Source organism: Pithys albifrons, chromosome 28, assembly GCF_047495875.1.
Source record: "Pithys albifrons albifrons isolate INPA30051 chromosome 28, PitAlb_v1, whole genome shotgun sequence".
In the NCBI taxonomy this organism is placed as follows: domain Eukaryota; kingdom Metazoa; phylum Chordata; class Aves; order Passeriformes; family Thamnophilidae; genus Pithys; species Pithys albifrons.
This window is the reverse complement of record NC_092485.1, coordinates 1775193-1792177: the sequence shown is the minus strand read 5'-3', so window position 1 is coordinate 1792177 and position 16985 is coordinate 1775193. Positions and strand designations below refer to the sequence as shown.

Genomic DNA, 16985 nt, shown 5'->3' with positions numbered 1-16985 from the left:
CCGCAGCACCGCCCGCGCCGGGTGCGGCCCCCGCGCCGCCACTGCCGCGCCCCCTCCCGGCACGGAGGTCTCACTGCAGCGGGCGCGGGGATAGCCCGGGATAGACCGGGACAGGCTGGGATAAACCGGGACAGCCCGGACACACGGGATAGCCTGGGATAGACCGGGACAGCCCGGACACACGGGATAGCCTGGGATAGACCGGGACAGCCCGGACACACGGAATAGCCTGGGATAGCCTAGGATACCCCGGACACCCGGGATAGACCAGGACAACCCGGACACACGGGGTAGCCTGGGATAGTCCGGGACAGCCCGGACACACGGGATAGCCTGGGATAGACCGGGACAGCCCGGACACATGGGATAGCCTGGGATAGACCGGGACAGGCCGGACACACGGGATAGCCTGGGATAGACCGGGACAGCCCGGACACATGGGATAGCCTGGGATAGTCCGGGACAGCCTGGACACACGGGACAGCCTGGGATAGCCCGGACAGCCGGGATACCCCGGGATAGCCCTGGACAACCTGAACACCCGGGGTAGCCTGGGATAGCCCGGGACGGCCTGGGATAGCCTGGGATAGACTGGGACAGCCTGGAATAGCCTGGGATAAACCAGGACAGCCCGGACACACGGGATAGTCTGGGATAGCCTGACACCCAGGACAGCCCGGGACAGCCTGGGATAGCCTGGGATAAACCAGGACAGCCCGGACACACGGGATAGTCTGGGATAGCCTGGACACCCAGGACAGCCCAGGACAGCCCGGGACAGCCTGGGATAGCCTGGGATACCCTGGGACACCATGGACACCCTGAGATGTTCTGGGACACTACGGACACCTGGGATACCCTGGGACACCATGGACACTCTGGGATGTTCTGGGACACCCCAGACACCCGGGATATCCTGAGATACCCTGGGATACCATGGACATTCTAGGACACCCCGGAACCTCCTGGGATACCCCGGGATACCCTGGGACACCCCAGACACCCTGGGATATTCTGGGACACCACGGGCACTTGGGACACCCCAGACACCCTGAAATACCCCGGAACACCCTGGACACCCCAGACACCCTGGGATACCCTGGGACACCATGAACACCCTGGACACCCTGGGATACCCTGGGACACTCTGGACACCCCGGGACACCCTGGACACCTCGGTACACCCAGACACCCTGTGGGATATCCTTGGACACCCTGGACATCCTGGGACCAGCCTGCTGCCACAGCAGCCTTTAGCCATCAGGGTGGGCTCAGAGACTTGAAAGCCCCTTGTTTGCCCCTTCTCAGCTCTGCTGGGTTTGAGGGGACGTGGAGCTGCTCCAGGTTCTGGCTGTGCCTTCCCACGTGGTGCTCAGTGCTTGGTTCCATCCAGGTGGGATTGGGGCCATCCTAAAGTGAGGGCTGACACTCAGGGCCGTTTGCAATTCCCTTATGCTGGATCCTTTATTCCAGCACTGGCTGGGGAGTGCCCACCTACAGAGATGGCTGGTGCACCCAGCAGGCAGAGGGTCTCACAGCAGCCCTGAGAGGTTGGGGCACACCTGGCTGTTTCTTTGAACCATGACCCCAAGCTCTGGTTCTTGCAGGGGAGCTGTGGTGGCACACGTGGAGATGCACACACCAGATCTGCTCCCCATGGCTGCACCCCTGCAGTGCTGTCCCCCAGTGTGCCACCCCATGGTCTCCATGCCAGGAGTTTGGGGCTGGGCAGAGTCTTGTGCAAGAGCAGGCACTGCTCCAGGGCCTCTCCAGACAAGAGCATATTTGACATTCCCAGGAGGTTTTGATGTGGTTGCTCAACCAAGTTCCTTAAGAAGCTGAATGGTCAGGGCTCTGCCCACGTGGGTGATGGGTGGCTTATCCTTGTGTTCCCTGGTTCAGAGTTTAACCCCTGGGTGACTGGGGACCAGCACAAACAGATGTCACTCCCATGTCCCACATTGTCCCTGGTGTTCCCAGCCACCAGGTCAGCCCATCCCTCTGGTGCTGGGTGAGTGCTGCTGGGTGGGCCTTGTCCTTTGTGGAGTCCCACCTTCTGCAGGTGCTCTCACAGAGCCTCCCTGAGCTCCTGAGACCCCACTGCTGGTCTGGAAATGTCAAAGCATGCCCTGAAATGTCTCTTTTCCAAGTGATGGTTTAATCAGTGATTACTTGAAGTCCATCATGGTGTTGAAGACTCATCTCTGGTTACATCACTCACCTGAGAGCAAGGCTGTTATGGAATATCCAAAACACTTGATTTTGGCACATGTCCTGCCTTTTCAAAGGCCTGGCCAAAGCAGTGCTGTGTTCAATGGCATTGGAGCTTTCCATCCCCTACAGTGAATTTGGAGCACCTGAGTCTCCTTGCCACCACCAGTGCTGGTGTGTGCCACACTAGGGATCTGTGCCACATGGCCAACATGGTTTTTTCTCCCATCCCAGTGAGTTGTTGCAAGGGTAGGGAATGGATTAACAGCCTGGGAAACCCTGGACCAAAATTACAGTCCTATCTTCTATCTTTAATGTAATTTCTTATCTATAAGAGGGTGATGAGGCACAGGTTGGGCAGAGAAGCTGTGGCTGCCCCATCCCTGGAAGTGTCCAAGGCCAGGCTGGATAAACTTGGAGCAACCTGGGCTAGTGGAAAATGTCCCTGCTCATGGCAGGGTGTTGGACTAGATGGCCTTCCAACCCAAACTCTTCTATCATTCTATGGAGGAGGGACTTTTCCTGAGCCCTGGGCAGGACCTGGTCTCATGGGGTCGTGGTTCTCAGGGCCCATGGAACCAGCACGCTCTGTCTGGCTGGGCTGCACCTCCTGCACAGCACAGGAACACCATGAAAAGAATAAGAACAGCTGGGTTCCTGTGTGGGTTTTAAGTGGGTTGAGTGAGGAACAGGAGCAATCTTGGCTGTGCTGAAACCCTTATCCAAGTTCAAGGGCTTAATCCCAGCCCAGGGCATGGGAAGTCATGAGATTTTGGAGACATTCCTTTCCTTTGCACCCCACAGTCTTCATGGAGAGAGTGAGGCAGTTTCTCAGGACACAGATATATCCTTACACAGCCAGAGCAGATCAAACCCTGCTGCACCCCATACATGGGTTGAGCCCTGGGATGGGGTTTTGCAATAGCACGGGTGACAATGCAGCACAGTCCCCAGCAGTGCTGGGGGAGCCAGTGCAGAGGGAATGGAGAGAACTCAGATAGTGGCCAGTTCAGTGTGGAACAGACTGAGATGGCAGAAGTTGAGACTGAAAGGCAGGAAATCTGCTCCACTGATCCTAATCTGCATCAGAGAGCTGAACTAGAAAAACTCCTAACACCTCATGGGGAGTCTGGGAGGGGGTGACAACAGCTGTGATACCAGCACTGTTGGCTGAAGGTGGAAAGAAAAGCAAGCCATGGAACAACGGTAGCTGCCTGTGTACCTGTTGTACCCCTCAAGGTGTGTCTTCAGCAAGAAGAGCCTCATGGTGTGTATTTGGAGCAAACCCAGCCCTGCCCACAGAAGATGCACAGCCAGTAGAGAGGCTCCATTTATTTCAGGATAATTCTACCAGCGCTGTGTCTAACAGAGTGAACATTTCTGGGCAGCTAAAAGGCAAACCGTGTTCCTGGCACTCCCTGGCTGCAGTTCCTCTGCACAGCTTGCTCTACTGGTTCAGGATCTTGCACCTCTCAAAAGCCAAAGCTTCTTTCTGTGGGTGAAATCTGCCTCGAGCCAGCAGCAATGGCCACCTCAAGCACCCACAGCACCCCTCTTGTGACTCCTCCACACCTTGCTCGTCCCCAGGGTCCAAGGCCACAGTCCCCATGGGTTTGCTCGGTTGTGCTCTTCTCGAAGCATGTCCATGCTGCTTTTCTGTGGCCTGGCAGCATCAGGAGAGGTTTTGGTGGAGGTATCCCCGAGACTGGTGCAGGAGAGGTCAGAGTGGGGAGCTGGAAGCCTGGTGGGAGCCCTGTGCTAGTGGCCTCCAGCCTCTGGCAGCTGGGAAGCGTAGAGAGCCAGTGTGTGATGGAGAAACTGGTACTGCTCGCTCGTCTGGATCATCCCACCTCTGCAAGGGAAAGGCAGAGCCCTGACATTTAACCAAGCCCAGAACCCCATTACTGGCTCTCTGCTCCTGGGACACAATATTCCTGCTTCACCAGCCACGTCCAGACACCTCTGAAACAGGCACCAGAGCTGCCCAAAGAGTACAGGGGCTCAGAAGCATTGCTGGGCTGTTCAAAATGAGGTTAGCAACTGATTTGACTCTAATTTTTACCAGCACTTCTTGAAAAGTGGCCAGATGGGGTGTTTGTGGAGTTAGTGGCTGAGCTGGAAGGGAAGGAGTGGATGGCTGCCAGATTCAGAGCCCCTCTCCTGTCCCTCATGTCCTCAGGTCAGAGCTACAATAGCCCCAACAGCAGACCCAGCCCAGCACTGGAAATTGTTTGCTGCCCACATATCTGCATCCTCCAGCAACCCTTCTGGTTTCCATCAGAGAGTCCCCATGCCCCCTCGAGATGCCCATCCCCACATCCCTCCCACGTAATTCCTCCCAGGCTTGGCACCTCCAAGCATTCACCTGCTCCGAGCACCCACCTGTCTATGCGGAGGCGGCACACGATTCCCAGGACATCCACCTGGCCCTTGTCCCTCAGCTGTTGGCACCCGATCCTGGTGGCAATGAAGCAGCCTGTGCGGCCAATGCCTGCACTGTGGGACAGACACAGCTGTGCTGAGCACCAGCACTGTCCACTGCACAGACCTGAGTCTGGCTGAGCTGGATGCACTCCTGGATTGGTTTGCTGCTGTGTTTTCTTCCTAGAGGGATGCTGGGGTGCCAGTCCCAGCTGCCAGACCGACCTTCTTAGCCAGGCATTAAAGCAAGGGGGTCTTGCTGTGTTGGCTGAGGCTGCTCTGGAAGCACAAAACCAGTCCATGCTCCATCCCTGCACAGTGCAGGGGGCTCTGCAGCCCCTTGCCCACCCAGCTGGGCTCTGATCTCAGCACCCAACAGTTTGCACTCAACCTGCAGCAGCACATGCTGAGTGTTTTCAGACTCCAGGGCTGTACAGCTCTTCCCAGTCCCTGGGAGCTTCCAGGCCCAGCAGGACACAGGGCACAGGGAGGCTGTCCCCAAATTCACTTCGCTGGGAGAGAAAATAGGCAGAGGCCACCTCCTACAGGAGGGCTACCCTGAAACACAGCCCCACAGCCAAGCTGCAGGCCATGCTCCATGGCAGAGTGAGCAGGACTCAGGGAGTCACAGGTTGGAAGGGACCACCCATGGGGTCATCTTGTCCTGCTCAAACAGGGTCTTCCAGAACCAGAGCTGTGGATGTACCATGGGGCTGGTGGCTGGATCCTGACTGCAAACTTCTGCTCCTACCCTGCTGTCCATGGACCCCATTGCAGGATGTGCCATGCTAATGCCTCCATCCTGCTGCCAGGACAGGAGCTGCTGCTTGTCAACTCTGCTGTGGGGTTGTTCTGCCCTGGGATTTCTGCACCACAGCAGGACTGAAGCATGAGTGGGATTTTCCCCTCTGGCAGACTGACCCTGAAGTGAAGTACAGACACAGCTCAGGTGAGGTGCAAGCCCTTACCTGCAGTGCACCACAATGGGCCCTGGGCTGGCTGCAGTCTGCAGAGTCTCCTCCACCTTGGAAACCAGGTTCAGCAGAGGCTTGGCTGACTCAGGGGTTTGCTGGTCCGGCCAGGAAGGGAAGAGGATGTGTTTGACCTCACGGCATTCTCCTTTGAGCTTTTTCAGCACAGAAGAAAGAGAAATCAGGATGTGGGAGCAGGGACCAAATGAAAGCATAGTCCACCTCAAGGAGAAGCCAAGCAGCCTGTACCCATCTCAGCTGCTCTCCTCCTGAATCCCTCTTTGAGCCTCTGCCAGACAGCCAGGAGAGATCCCCAGGCCAGGGAAAATGGGATGTGTCCCATCCCAGAAAATGGGAACAGGCAGAGTGTCCCAATACTGTCCTCAGAGTGCAGGCAAAGCAAGCAAGGTCCTTTAGTGTCAACCCAGGGTGACTACAGGGAGCCCACATGGCAGAGCCCAACAACACAGAGCAAACAACTCTGGGCTGGTAGCGCCACTCTGCCCAGCTGACCCCCTCTCCTCCATGCCCCAGGGCTGGTCCTGCTCCTTCCCAGCCCACCCAGGCAGGAGCTCTGCAGTCCCCTCCTCTGGCGGAGGCTCCTGAGAACTATGAACCCTCCTCTTTCCTATCCCACAGCATTGCCATCTCACTACAGATCCCAGGGGTGTTAGGAGCATGGCCAGGCCCTCCCCTGAGCTCCCCCCTAACCCCAGGATGGGGCTCAAACCCACCTGGATGCAGAGATCCCGGACCACGTACTCCGCGCACTCGCTCATCCCCTGCACGCGGACAGTGAAGGGGCCGTAGGTGCCTTCCTTCTCAGGCCAGTAGTGCACACATTTCTGGAGGACAAGTCAGGTTTGTGGCTGTGAGATGCTCAAGGCACCCACTGGATGGTTGAGCTGTGCTTGGCTCAGTGCTCTTGGGAAGGGGTATCACCTGGGGGGTCATGGGGGAGCAGGGAAGGTGGATGTGGAATGTCACAGAGGGGAAGCAAATAAGGGATAGATCCATCTCCCTCCATCTGTTGCCCTGCACCCTCTCCCATGCTCTGCCCTCGCTTTTAGACCCCAGGGCTGCACAGCTCTCTCCAGCCCCCTGGAGCTTCCAGGTCACAGGGAGCCAGGGCACAGGGAGGCTGTCAGTCAGGAGAAAAGGGAGGGAGGACATGGCCAGGAAAGAGAGAGTGGGTTTTCAGTTCTCAGTTCCCCCAGGCAGGTGCTGCTTGGATGGGGAGCCAGGGCTCTCAGCAAAGGCACAGAACTGCCAGCTCCCATCCCAGCTGAATCTGCTGACTGGAAGCTCCCAGCTCAGAGGAGAGCTGTGGGGGGCCAGAGGGGCACTGCTGCCTGCTCCTTCTGCCCCCTCCCCAGGGATTGCTCTAATCCCTTTGGCCGATTACCCAGCTGGCAAAGCATGCCCAGAACACAAGACCAGTGTGGGGAGGAGAAACTTTGCTGGATGGAACCAAGGCTGCAGCCCTGGGACTCTTCTCCTCCACCTGACCCATCAGGGAACCAGTGGGAGCACAGACCCCACATTTGGTCTTACACAACCCTTCACTGTTGTCCTTACCCCACCCCACCCTGGAGCCCTGGCTGGGGGTTGTGCCAGTGCCCGGGGAGGGACAGTGTTACCTCCTTGCGCTCCTGGAGCTCGGTGATCATGACGATAAGGGGCGCCTCCTCCTGCCACACCATCTCCCAGAAGTCTGTCACGGTGTGCAGCATGGGGCCCTGGGTGGCAATGTACTCCCGGGGATGCCCTGCATAGCCCTGCCAAGCACATGGTGCATCAGGGAAGTTGGGGCACCCTGAGGGGAGGGGGCCTGGTCTCCAGACCACTCCAGCCCTTATGGTGCTTTTCTGCCTCCACAGATGAAAGCCTGAGCCACACATGTGATTTCCTGTTAAACCTGTCCTTGAAATCCTTTTATAGACCTGATGGGGAAATACCAGGCACCTTCCCCATCCCGCTGGTCCCACCATCCAGGAGGAAGTCCATGGAGCTGGCCTTGTGCACCCAAATTCCAACCAGCATCCCCGGGTTATCAGTGTGATGACAACCTTGGCGAGGCAGAGCCCCCTCGGGGAGCTGCACTCCTCACCGTGGGCATCTCCACAAGGCCAAGCAAGACTTCCTGTTTCACAGCTCCAAGCATTCTCTGCCTCCACTGTCACTCCCCCCCCCCCAGGATTAAATTACCAAAGATACCCAAAAGCTCCAAGTCCTGCTCATGTCCTGCTCCACCCCATGGGCACTGCCCCAGCAGCAGGGACAGTGTGCAGTGGCAGCTGGCAGCAGCTGGATGGCAGAGGTGTAGGAAAGCTGTCTCCCAGGGTCAGGAATGAATTACTCCAGCTCCCAGATGGAGATTCCATTTGGCAACACAGCAAGGAGTGTGAGACCCAGCTGAGGAGGCCCCTGAGATGCTGGGGGTGGCACCCAGAGCACCCCAGCTTTTGGAAAAGCAAGGACACAACACTCCAGGCAGAGCTGTAAAGCTGCACAGCTACATCATGAGATCTCAGCTTAAAATTGTTAAGGACTGTTCTATGAACCCTCTTCAGAAATGATGTATAAGTTCATTTGCTTATCTGCATTTGTAGACTTCCCTTAAGCCAGGCTCAAAGTGTGTGTATGGTGGATCTCCCCAGGAATTTAATTTAATCACTAAGTTCAGAGCTAACTTTATAATTGTTGATGACTGCCTTACCTGCACTACTACCAAGTGAGAAGACCTAAAACCTCATACTCAAAAACATTTCATGGAACACCCTCAGCAGGAAAAGCAACAGTTCCAGGTGGGGCTGATGTGATCCAAACACCTGCAGAGCCCTCCCAGACTCCTGTGTCTCCCAGGTATGCCCAGGCAAGAGCTGAGTTGCTGATGTGCCCACAAATTCCTGCACCATAACACCCTTGGAGGATGAGTGGAAGAGGTCAGGAAAGACCAGCTCCACACAGGGACGTTGTGGGCACACAAGTGCTCAGGTGCCCACCAATGTGCACGGGTGTGCCAGACAGGGGTGGGCAGAGTTTGGACACTGTTGGCAGTCATGTGAGACAGAGGGGGTGCCACCTATGCCCATGTGAGCCGTGGCTGTAGGACCTGGGATCCCAACCAGGCAGAACACTCACCGTGATGTAGTTGGCATTTATGTAGCTGTCTTCCTCCTGGTTCCCTGCCCTCCTGAGGCAGACCCGGCTCTCAGGATCTGAAAGACATGGCAGGTCTTACCCCAGGGACTGACCCTACCCATCCTCCCTGCCTCAGCCTCAGGGACCGGATGCTGAGTCCTCCTGCTCAGTGCCACACTCCATGCTGTCTGTACCCTCCCTCAGGCCCATTCTTGCCCCACTTCACCCTCACTGCCCTGGCAAAGCACAGCCTGGGTACATGCCCAAACTCATAAGTGCCACAGTGAGCACATGGGGTAACTCACCTTCTGGGGTGATGACACCCCAGGACATTCCCACAGTGCCTGACTAGAGCCCAGATGAGTCTTCCACAACAACCTCAGCCTTTACATCCCCTGGGACATGTAAGACCCCATGGTGGCAGGTGCAGTCCAGGCTGGGCTATCCTTACACCCCCCTCATGTACCTCCCCATAGCACTGTGGACACCCCCAGCAACACCCAGCTCCTGCAACATGGGGAGTAGGAACAAGCATGGCAGGAACACCAAGAGCACCCAGGTGTGCCCACTCCAATGCCAGGGCTGCTCCAAGTCATCCCCCTCCCACGAGGGAGCACTGGCAAATGGGAGGCAAAGGGATGCAGTGGCACATACTGGGGAGGATGGTTTTGTATCTGTCCTTGAAGGCACGTCCAGGGATCTCCAGCTCCTCCGGATTCACGAAGTTGGGTGGGATTTTCTACAGTGGGAGGGAACAGCCATGAGGAAAAGCTCACCCAAGGACCCTGTGGCATCACCAGAGATACCAGCTCCTGGGATGAGCCCTGGCCTTAACCCAGATGATGTGGGACTTTTTCCAGAGAGGCCACCTTGGGAAATGAGCTTGGCATGGGAGGGCAGGATAGGCTTTCCAGAGACCCCAATGGGATGTGTGTGCACCAGGGAGAGGGTGGTACCTCGAGTACCTCCTCTCTCTGTTTGCCCACATTGCCTGCCCTCACACCAGGGCTGTGGGGCACAGCTGGGTTACAGCCTCCCTCAGAGATGTCCACCCCTGTCTGTCCCACCACAGCCAGGCCCTGTTACCCCTCCTGTGAGGAGAAAGAGGGAAGCATCGCACCAAAAACTCCTCCTGGAGTTGTGCCAGGCTCTGGGCATGCTGTTGGAGCTCCTGTCTCCTCAGCACATGGCTGGATGTCCTCAGGAACTTCAGTGTGATGTCCCGTGGTGTGCAGACGGGCTGGATGGGCTCCACACTCCCCAGAGAACTCATGTCCAGCACCAGCGATACGTTGGAGCCCCTCCTGTGAGGCAAAGCAGTCCCTGGCTGACCCACTGCCACCCAGGGACAGAAAGACAGCCCATCCCACCACACCACCAGTTAAAACCACCCCATACCAAGCAAAAGCCAGGTGGAGACCCCAGGAGAAGGGAGAATTGGGGCACAAGGAACTAGCTGTTAATTGTGCCTTTCTGCTGGGAAGTCCCTGAAGGATGGAGTCGAGATTTATCCTGGGCTGAGTGGGGGGTCAGGGCTGGCTCCACCTTCAGACCTGGCACCTGCACATGGTGTCAGGTAGAGACCTCTAAGGAAGGAAGTCTGGAGGAGTCCTGGGGATGGGCAATGCTGTGGGTATCTCTGCCAGGGCCGATCCACACTCACCTCTCCTGGAGACGCACGTGCTTCTTGGCAGAGGGACTGGGCTTGTCTGGCTTGTCCATGTTTGCCTCAGCTGCCTGGGCTGCCAGGCTGCCCTTATGAACTCTGGAGCACACCAAGCAGGCTTGGACCATGCTGCAGCAGACACAGAGCCCTTGTCCTGAAGCACAGGGTGGGTCACGGTGGGCCCTCAACTTCTGGGGAGTTACAGAGCCATGAGAGGAGAAGAGGCTGGAAAAGAAAAGACAGATCTGAGAAATACAATGAGGCTGGGTGGACCCCCCAACAGATGGTCTGCAAGCAAGGGATGGGGTTTAAGTCCTCAGTTTCCCTGGAACCAGGACCCCCAGCTCCTGTATCCAGGTGGACAACAGAGGGAGGTGCCTGCAGCCCACACAGACACCACCAGTGACCCTGGGCATGACACCAAGCACCATCTGCTTCCCCTGAGGGGAGGACACCCACTCCATGTGTTGGCAGGATGTGGTGAGATTTTGGGGAGCCCCACATACTCTCCACCTCCATGGGAAGCACACGCTGCCCTCTGTTTCCAGCCCTTCCCTGCCGTGCCTGCTTTGGCCTGGGGACATGGTGGGGAGGAGGGAGAGCTGGAACACACGAGCACAAAGTGTTTGGCAGATGACATGAGGAGGGCTGTGGCCACTACAGGAAACCTGGCCAGCTCCTGCTGCAGGGAGACACAGATCAGGCTCCCTCAACAGCCTCATGGCTCTGGAGAGGGAGGGATGACCCTGGGAAAGTCTCCTCCATCCTGCAGGTCTCAGCAACCGTCAAGAGGAAACTGCTTTATCTGGGTGGTTGAGCAAGAGGTAATAGGGCAGCCCAGCTGGGGGAGGTGCCAGGGCTCCTCCATCCCCAGCCCCTGTGATGCAGGGTTGGGGAGATGTAGGTGATGCTGGTTCACCTCTGGGCACAGCTCCTCATAGTGCAGGCAGCACACAGGGATCCCAGGGCTCCTTCTCCTCCTCAGTTCCCTCCACGAGCAGGGGATGGACCCATGGAGACAGGGAGTGATGCAGAATCAGAGCTCTTGGTGGGTAAAGAGTGGGATCCCAGTCAGCTCATCAGCTCAGAGGAGTCTTGTGGAGACCTGAGTCCACGTGGTGGCTGGGAACACACCTAGGGCAGGACCTGTTCCCCACGACTCCCAGATGCTGAGTGGCCTCTCTGGGGGTGGCAATGCCACCACTGCCATGCACACCAGCCCCATGCACCATGCCCTGTGCCCCATGCAGGGTGTTCTGATGCTCCCCAGCCAGGTAGGGCATGAGTGGCTGCAACACCAGGAGAGATCCTGACCAGAGACAGCCCAGGCTCCCATGCCAGCAGCTGTTGCCCTCCAGCCAGGAAACACCTGGAAGATGTCCTGGCCAAGCCCTTGGCTAGCAGAGAGATGCCCTGGGAAGAGTCCCAGCTGCCAGCACCTGCAGGGAGAGTGGTCTCATCACCCTGTCCAGCATCCCAGCCCTGCCTGGGGCTGCCTGGCTGCAAGCACATGCCCACTGCCCCTGGGCACAAGGGCCTGGTGCTGCCCAGTGGGGGTCTTCTCTCCAGCGGGTGGCATGGGTGGGCTGGGGTCTGCCTACCTGCTGCCCTGCGGTGTGGGGTGGTCGGTCCTGGCACAGGCCCACGGGCACCGCGCGTCTCGGTCTGACACCACGGTTTGAAAGTGTTCAGGAAGCTGCTTATCAAAGGAGCTGCTGCCTCTGCTGCTTCCTCTCCCTCCTTCTCCCCCACCCTGCCTGCCGCCCACACACATACCGGCCACATCTCTGCAGCTCGGCTCTGCTGGGCCGCCTGCACACCCAGCCCTGCTCCCCACAGTGAACCCCTGGCCTTGTCCTGCATCTCTGGGCACAGCCTGGCCACCCCCAGAACCCAGGGGTGCCTCCACAGGCATCTCTGGTGGGGCTGGGGGTGTGTGCTCAATGCCCGCTGTGACAAGCCATGGCCAGCATTGGTGCCACCCATGGGGCACATGGAGCGAAGGGGGTGACCTGGCCACAGGAGGCCACTGGCAGAGGGTTGAGGTGGGATGCTTCACATGGTGCAGTGGTGCTGTTCTGGGGGCAACAGGCCCCACCTCTCCTGCAAGAAGTTAGGATGAGTCCTCCCATCCTTGCTGTCCTGCCCATATCCCCTTGTCCAGGTTGTGTCCCAGCCATTCCCCATCCCACTGCAGGATGAGACAGAGCTCATTCAGTGCCTCTTACCATCAATGTCTGGCCATGTGCAGTGTGCTTCTTGTGCCACCCCACCACCCACCAACCCATGCCTATGTGGGAACCCAGCACCCCTCTGCACCCACGACCATTCCTGGGCACCTCAGGGCAAGATGTATGGGCTCCCTCTCCCCAGCAGGGCAGTGGATGTATTTGGGGAGGAAGGTCCTGGGAGAATCTGGCTCAGGTGGGACAGGTCTGCCCTTGGGGAACTGCACATCCTTCCTGCCTCATCTCCATCACTCTTCCTGTTTGCTTTTGCCCAGGCTCTGCACAGACACTGCAGCTTCCTTCCTTCTCTGCCCCCACCCTGCTGCTCCACGGCGGTTCCCACTCACCCCATCAGTCCTCATGGATGCACATCCCAAACACCCTTCCCCTCATGTGCTCTGCAGGCTCCTCCACACAGCCCCAGGGAGTCCCCAGCCTGGGTCACCTCCAGCCCAGCTCCTTGTGGTGACTATGCCATCCCTGGGATGGGCAGTGCCAGCACTGCCAGTCACTGAGCTGGAGAGGAGCACATCTGTGCACACCTGTGTGTTTGCTGCGGGGGTGCCAGGACAATGCCTTCCCTAGGCTACCCTGGGAGACCCTGGCAGTGCCACCTTCTACTCAAGAGCTGGGAGATCATAGGGCCCAAAATCCAGAGCAGCCTTACCCCAGAGACAAGGACCACCAGCATCTGTGTCTTTACAGCAGATCCCAGGATGGCCTGAGGATAGACTGAGGAATTACTTTCTGCTCTATGTGGAATGAAAGAATGTGTCTGCTCTTCCCTCCCACCTGTCCCTGACAGAACTCAGGAGTTCCTAAGACAACCAGCACTGCAGTACTTAACAAGTGGCTGCATAAGCTTGCCCTCAATAGGAACCAGAGCAAAGAGGGTTCTTTGCTGAAGTATCAATCTGCACTTTTGAGACCTCCTGACCCCTGTGTGCCTTTGATGGTGCACAAATGGAACCCAGAATCCTCCCACCCACCAGCACAGCTTCTCTTCCTCCCCTCTGCTGAAGCACTAGCAGACTGAGGAGGTGTATTTGAGGGGAGGGATTGCATGGGGGAGGATATAGACCCATGAAGACCCCACAGCACAAAAGTCAAGATGCTGGTGGGAAACGAGGCATGAGCTGGTGGAGATAGACTGGGTGTGAGGAAGACCAGAAGAAGATGGGCCCAGAACACACTGCTTGGCCCAGGGCACTTTTCAGCTTTCAGTGCCACTCCTGCATCTTGTTGTACTCACCCACACCTACTGCCCTCCTGGGAATGGCACCTGCAGCCCCTGCCTGCCCACCCACCGGAGCACATGGCACATGCACATCCACAGTGCAGAGCAAACGTCCCTGGGCACTCACCGGTGTCCACCCCTGCAGATGTGCAGATACCTCGAGCAGTGAAGTCCCAGATGTGCCTACACTCAAACACACACAAACGCACTTCTGGGCACAACATTCCTGATCACCTCTGAGCACAGCTTGGCACAGGCTGCTGCCAGCTGGCTCCTCCAGAGGGACACCAGCAGGGTCTCCAGGGGGTTCAGCAGGGAGTAAAGAGCTGGGACCGTCTCCAGCCAGTGGTGCAAGGCAGAGGACCATGACTTTCATGTGCAGCCATGCTTGTCCCATGTCACATCACCAGCTCTGCAGCAACTGCATCAGGCTGGGCCAGGGTGCAAAGTGGGAGCTGCTGGATCCAACAGGCAGGGTCTGCTGGGGCTGGGAAAGAACTGGCTTTGAGGGGAGAGGGTGTTCAGTCTGCCGGCTGATCCCAAACCAGACACAGTTTGCTGTAAGGACAGGACCAGGACACCAGGGCAGCCACCTCCATGGCAATCTGCTGCAGGCAAAGAGGAACCTGACAGTCCCCAAAGGGCAAAGCCCAGGAGGGGATGGGAGGAAGGAACACTGAAGGAAATGGGTCAGGCCGGGAGGATCCCATAGGTTCACAGCTGTGCCCCTCACCTTCCTGCCTTCCTTGTCTTGTGGGAAAGGAGGGGTCAAGACCCAGAACAGGAACATCCTTTGTTCCCCAGCTACCCTCTCTGCTCTGAGAAAGGTGGCAGAGGGGTGTCAGGGGTTATGATGATGCCCAGATTGGTGCTGGGACACCAGAGGGTTGGTGATGGAGGGGTTGACACTAGGGGAAGGGTGCCAGCTGTTACCACACCAGCCATTCACCCTGGCCCAACCAGACATGTGCCAGGCATGGGATTCCCTGTGTCCTCTGACAGTGGACACCTGTGCATTAGGATTATCTGATGGGATGTAGGGACTGGAGGGGCGTGTGGCAGAGCCTCGGGGGCCTTGAAATATGGCTGTGGGTTTACTTTCAGCAGCATATGGGGACCCTGCCAAGTTGGTGCTCTGGGGATCTGGATTTACCCCTGACTGGTACTTGCTGGTTGTTCACTTGCATTTTACAACTCCACTTGCATGGAGTCATCTTGCACAATGATCTCAGAGCCAGTTCCCCTTGTGCAAAGAGCACCTTCCAGCTGGGAGCTGTTCTTCCCACTAAAGCCCAGCCAGTCCTCATGCCCATTTCTGCCTCCCAGCCTCCAGAGCATTGATCTCCTCACCCAGCCTCCCTGCCCTGATCCGCACATCTCTCCTCACCCTCTCCAAACAGCAAGGTAGCCCCAAAGTCACCTCAGCCCAGGCAGGCACCAAACTGGCACCCACAGTGCAGATGCTGCCCCACAGTCTCAATCCCTGGGAGTGCCACACCATGGCCTTGTCCCACCAGACCCCCATCACCTTTGGGTCCGGCACTCAGGAAGGGCTGGTCGTGCTTCCGCTGCCACGGCCGGGATTCAGAACGTCCTGGAGGCTTTTGGAAACTCGCCCATGTTCTCCACTGCCTAAACATCGCTCACAGGCTTGAAGGTGAAGCAGCTGCCTCGGGACTGAGCAGGCTCAGTGCAAAGTGGCCGATCAGCTCCCTGCAGGCGCGAGCGCGGTGCAATCACCCGGAGCCTCCCGCAGAGCATCCCGCGGAGTATCCCACAGAGCATCCCGCAGAGCCGGCCGTGGGACCGCCAACAGCCCCGGCCGGCACCTTGCCGGGGACTCGCGTGGGGACAGCCAGGCCCCGGAGCTGAGGGAAGCACCTCGGCGGGTTGCTTTTCCGGAGGACAGCGTCTCTTTATTCCGGAGTCCTTCACGGGAGCGCATTCCCAAGGACAGCCCCGGCACAAGCGTCCTCCGCGCAACGCCGGGACTGCGGGAGCTCCGAGGCTGCGGGAGCTCAGGGGCTGCGGGAGTTCGGGGGCTGCGGAAGCTCAGGGGCTGCGGGAGCTCCGAGGCTGCGGGAGGTCAGGGGCTGCGGGAGCTCAGAGGCTGCGGGAGCTCAGGGGCTTGGGGAGTTCGGGGGCTGCGGGAGCTCAGGGGCTGCGGGAGCTCAGGGGCTGCGGGAGCTCAAGGGCTGCGGGAGCTCAGGGGCTGCGGGAGCTCAGGGGCTTGGGGAGCTCAGGGGCTGCGGGAGCTCAGGGGCTGAAGGATCTCGGGGGCTGCGGGAAGCTCAGAGTCTGCGTGAGCTCAGAGACTGCGGGAGCTCAGGGGCTGCGGGAGCTCACGGTCTGTGTGGAGCTCAGGGGCTTGGGGAGCTCAGAGGCTGCGGGAAGCTCAGAGTCTGCGGGAGCTCAGGGGCTGAAGGATCTCGGGGTCTGCGGGAGCTCAGAGGCTGCGGGAGCTCAGAGGCTGCGGGAGCTCAGGGGCTGCGGGAGCTCAGAGGCTGCGGGTTGATCTCGCAGGCTCTGCAGGAGCTCAGGGGCTGCGGGAGCTCAGGGGCTTGGGGAGCTCAGAGGCTGCGGGAGCTCAGGGGCTGCGGGAGCTCAGAGGCTGCGGGTTGATCTCGCAGGCTCTGCAGGAGCTCAGGGGCTGCGGGAGCTCAGGGGCTTGGGGAGCTCAGAGGCTGCGGGAGCTCAGGGGCTGCGGGAGCTCAGAGGCTGCGGGTTGATCTCTCAGGCGCTGCGGGAGCTCAGGGGCTTGGGGAGCTCCGGGGCTGCGGGAGCTCAGAGGCTGCGGGAGCTCCGGGGCTGCGGGAGCTCAGGGGCTGCGGGAGCTCCGGGGCTGCGGGAGCTCAGGGGCTGCGGGAGCTCCGGGGCCGCGGGAGCTCAGAGGCTGAAGGAGCTCAGAGGCTGAAGGAGCTCAGAGGCTGCGGGAGCTCAGAGCCCGCACTGCAGCACCGCATGCGAGCCTGGCCCCTCGCGCATCTCCCCGGGAAGGAGCTGCACGGAGGCAGAGGCAGTGGATGTGTGACCTTCCTTCTCCCCGTGGCCAATGACAGTCTGTGCAGAGTTTTCTCGAGCTCCTGCCTGGCTCGGGCTGGGAGCAA

The 16985-nt window shown here is 58.7% G+C and overlaps 1 protein-coding gene across 2 annotated transcripts; it reads right to left on the bottom strand.

Moving 5' to 3' along the window:
- Window positions 1-3528: 3528 nt before the first annotated feature.
- Window positions 3529-15497, bottom strand: PTPN7 (protein tyrosine phosphatase non-receptor type 7). Of its 2 annotated transcripts, none has more exons than XM_071578866.1 (10): window positions 15407-15497; window positions 10411-10638; window positions 9868-10051; window positions 9402-9486; window positions 8748-8824; window positions 7244-7381; window positions 6338-6448; window positions 5601-5758; window positions 4594-4707; window positions 3529-4063 (listed from the first exon to the last, which is right to left on the bottom strand). In XM_071578866.1, exons 2-10 carry the CDS (start codon window positions 10539-10541, stop codon window positions 3970-3972), a joined length of 1092 nt encoding a protein of 363 aa, XP_071434967.1. In that variant the 5' UTR covers window positions 10542-10638; window positions 15407-15497; the 3' UTR covers window positions 3529-3969. The 2 variants fall into 2 exon arrangements, with proteins under 2 accessions (XP_071434967.1, XP_071434966.1); XM_071578865.1 differs by lacking the exon at window positions 15407-15497 and adding an exon at window positions 12015-12119.
- Between the last annotated feature and the right edge of the window lie 1488 nt (window positions 15498-16985).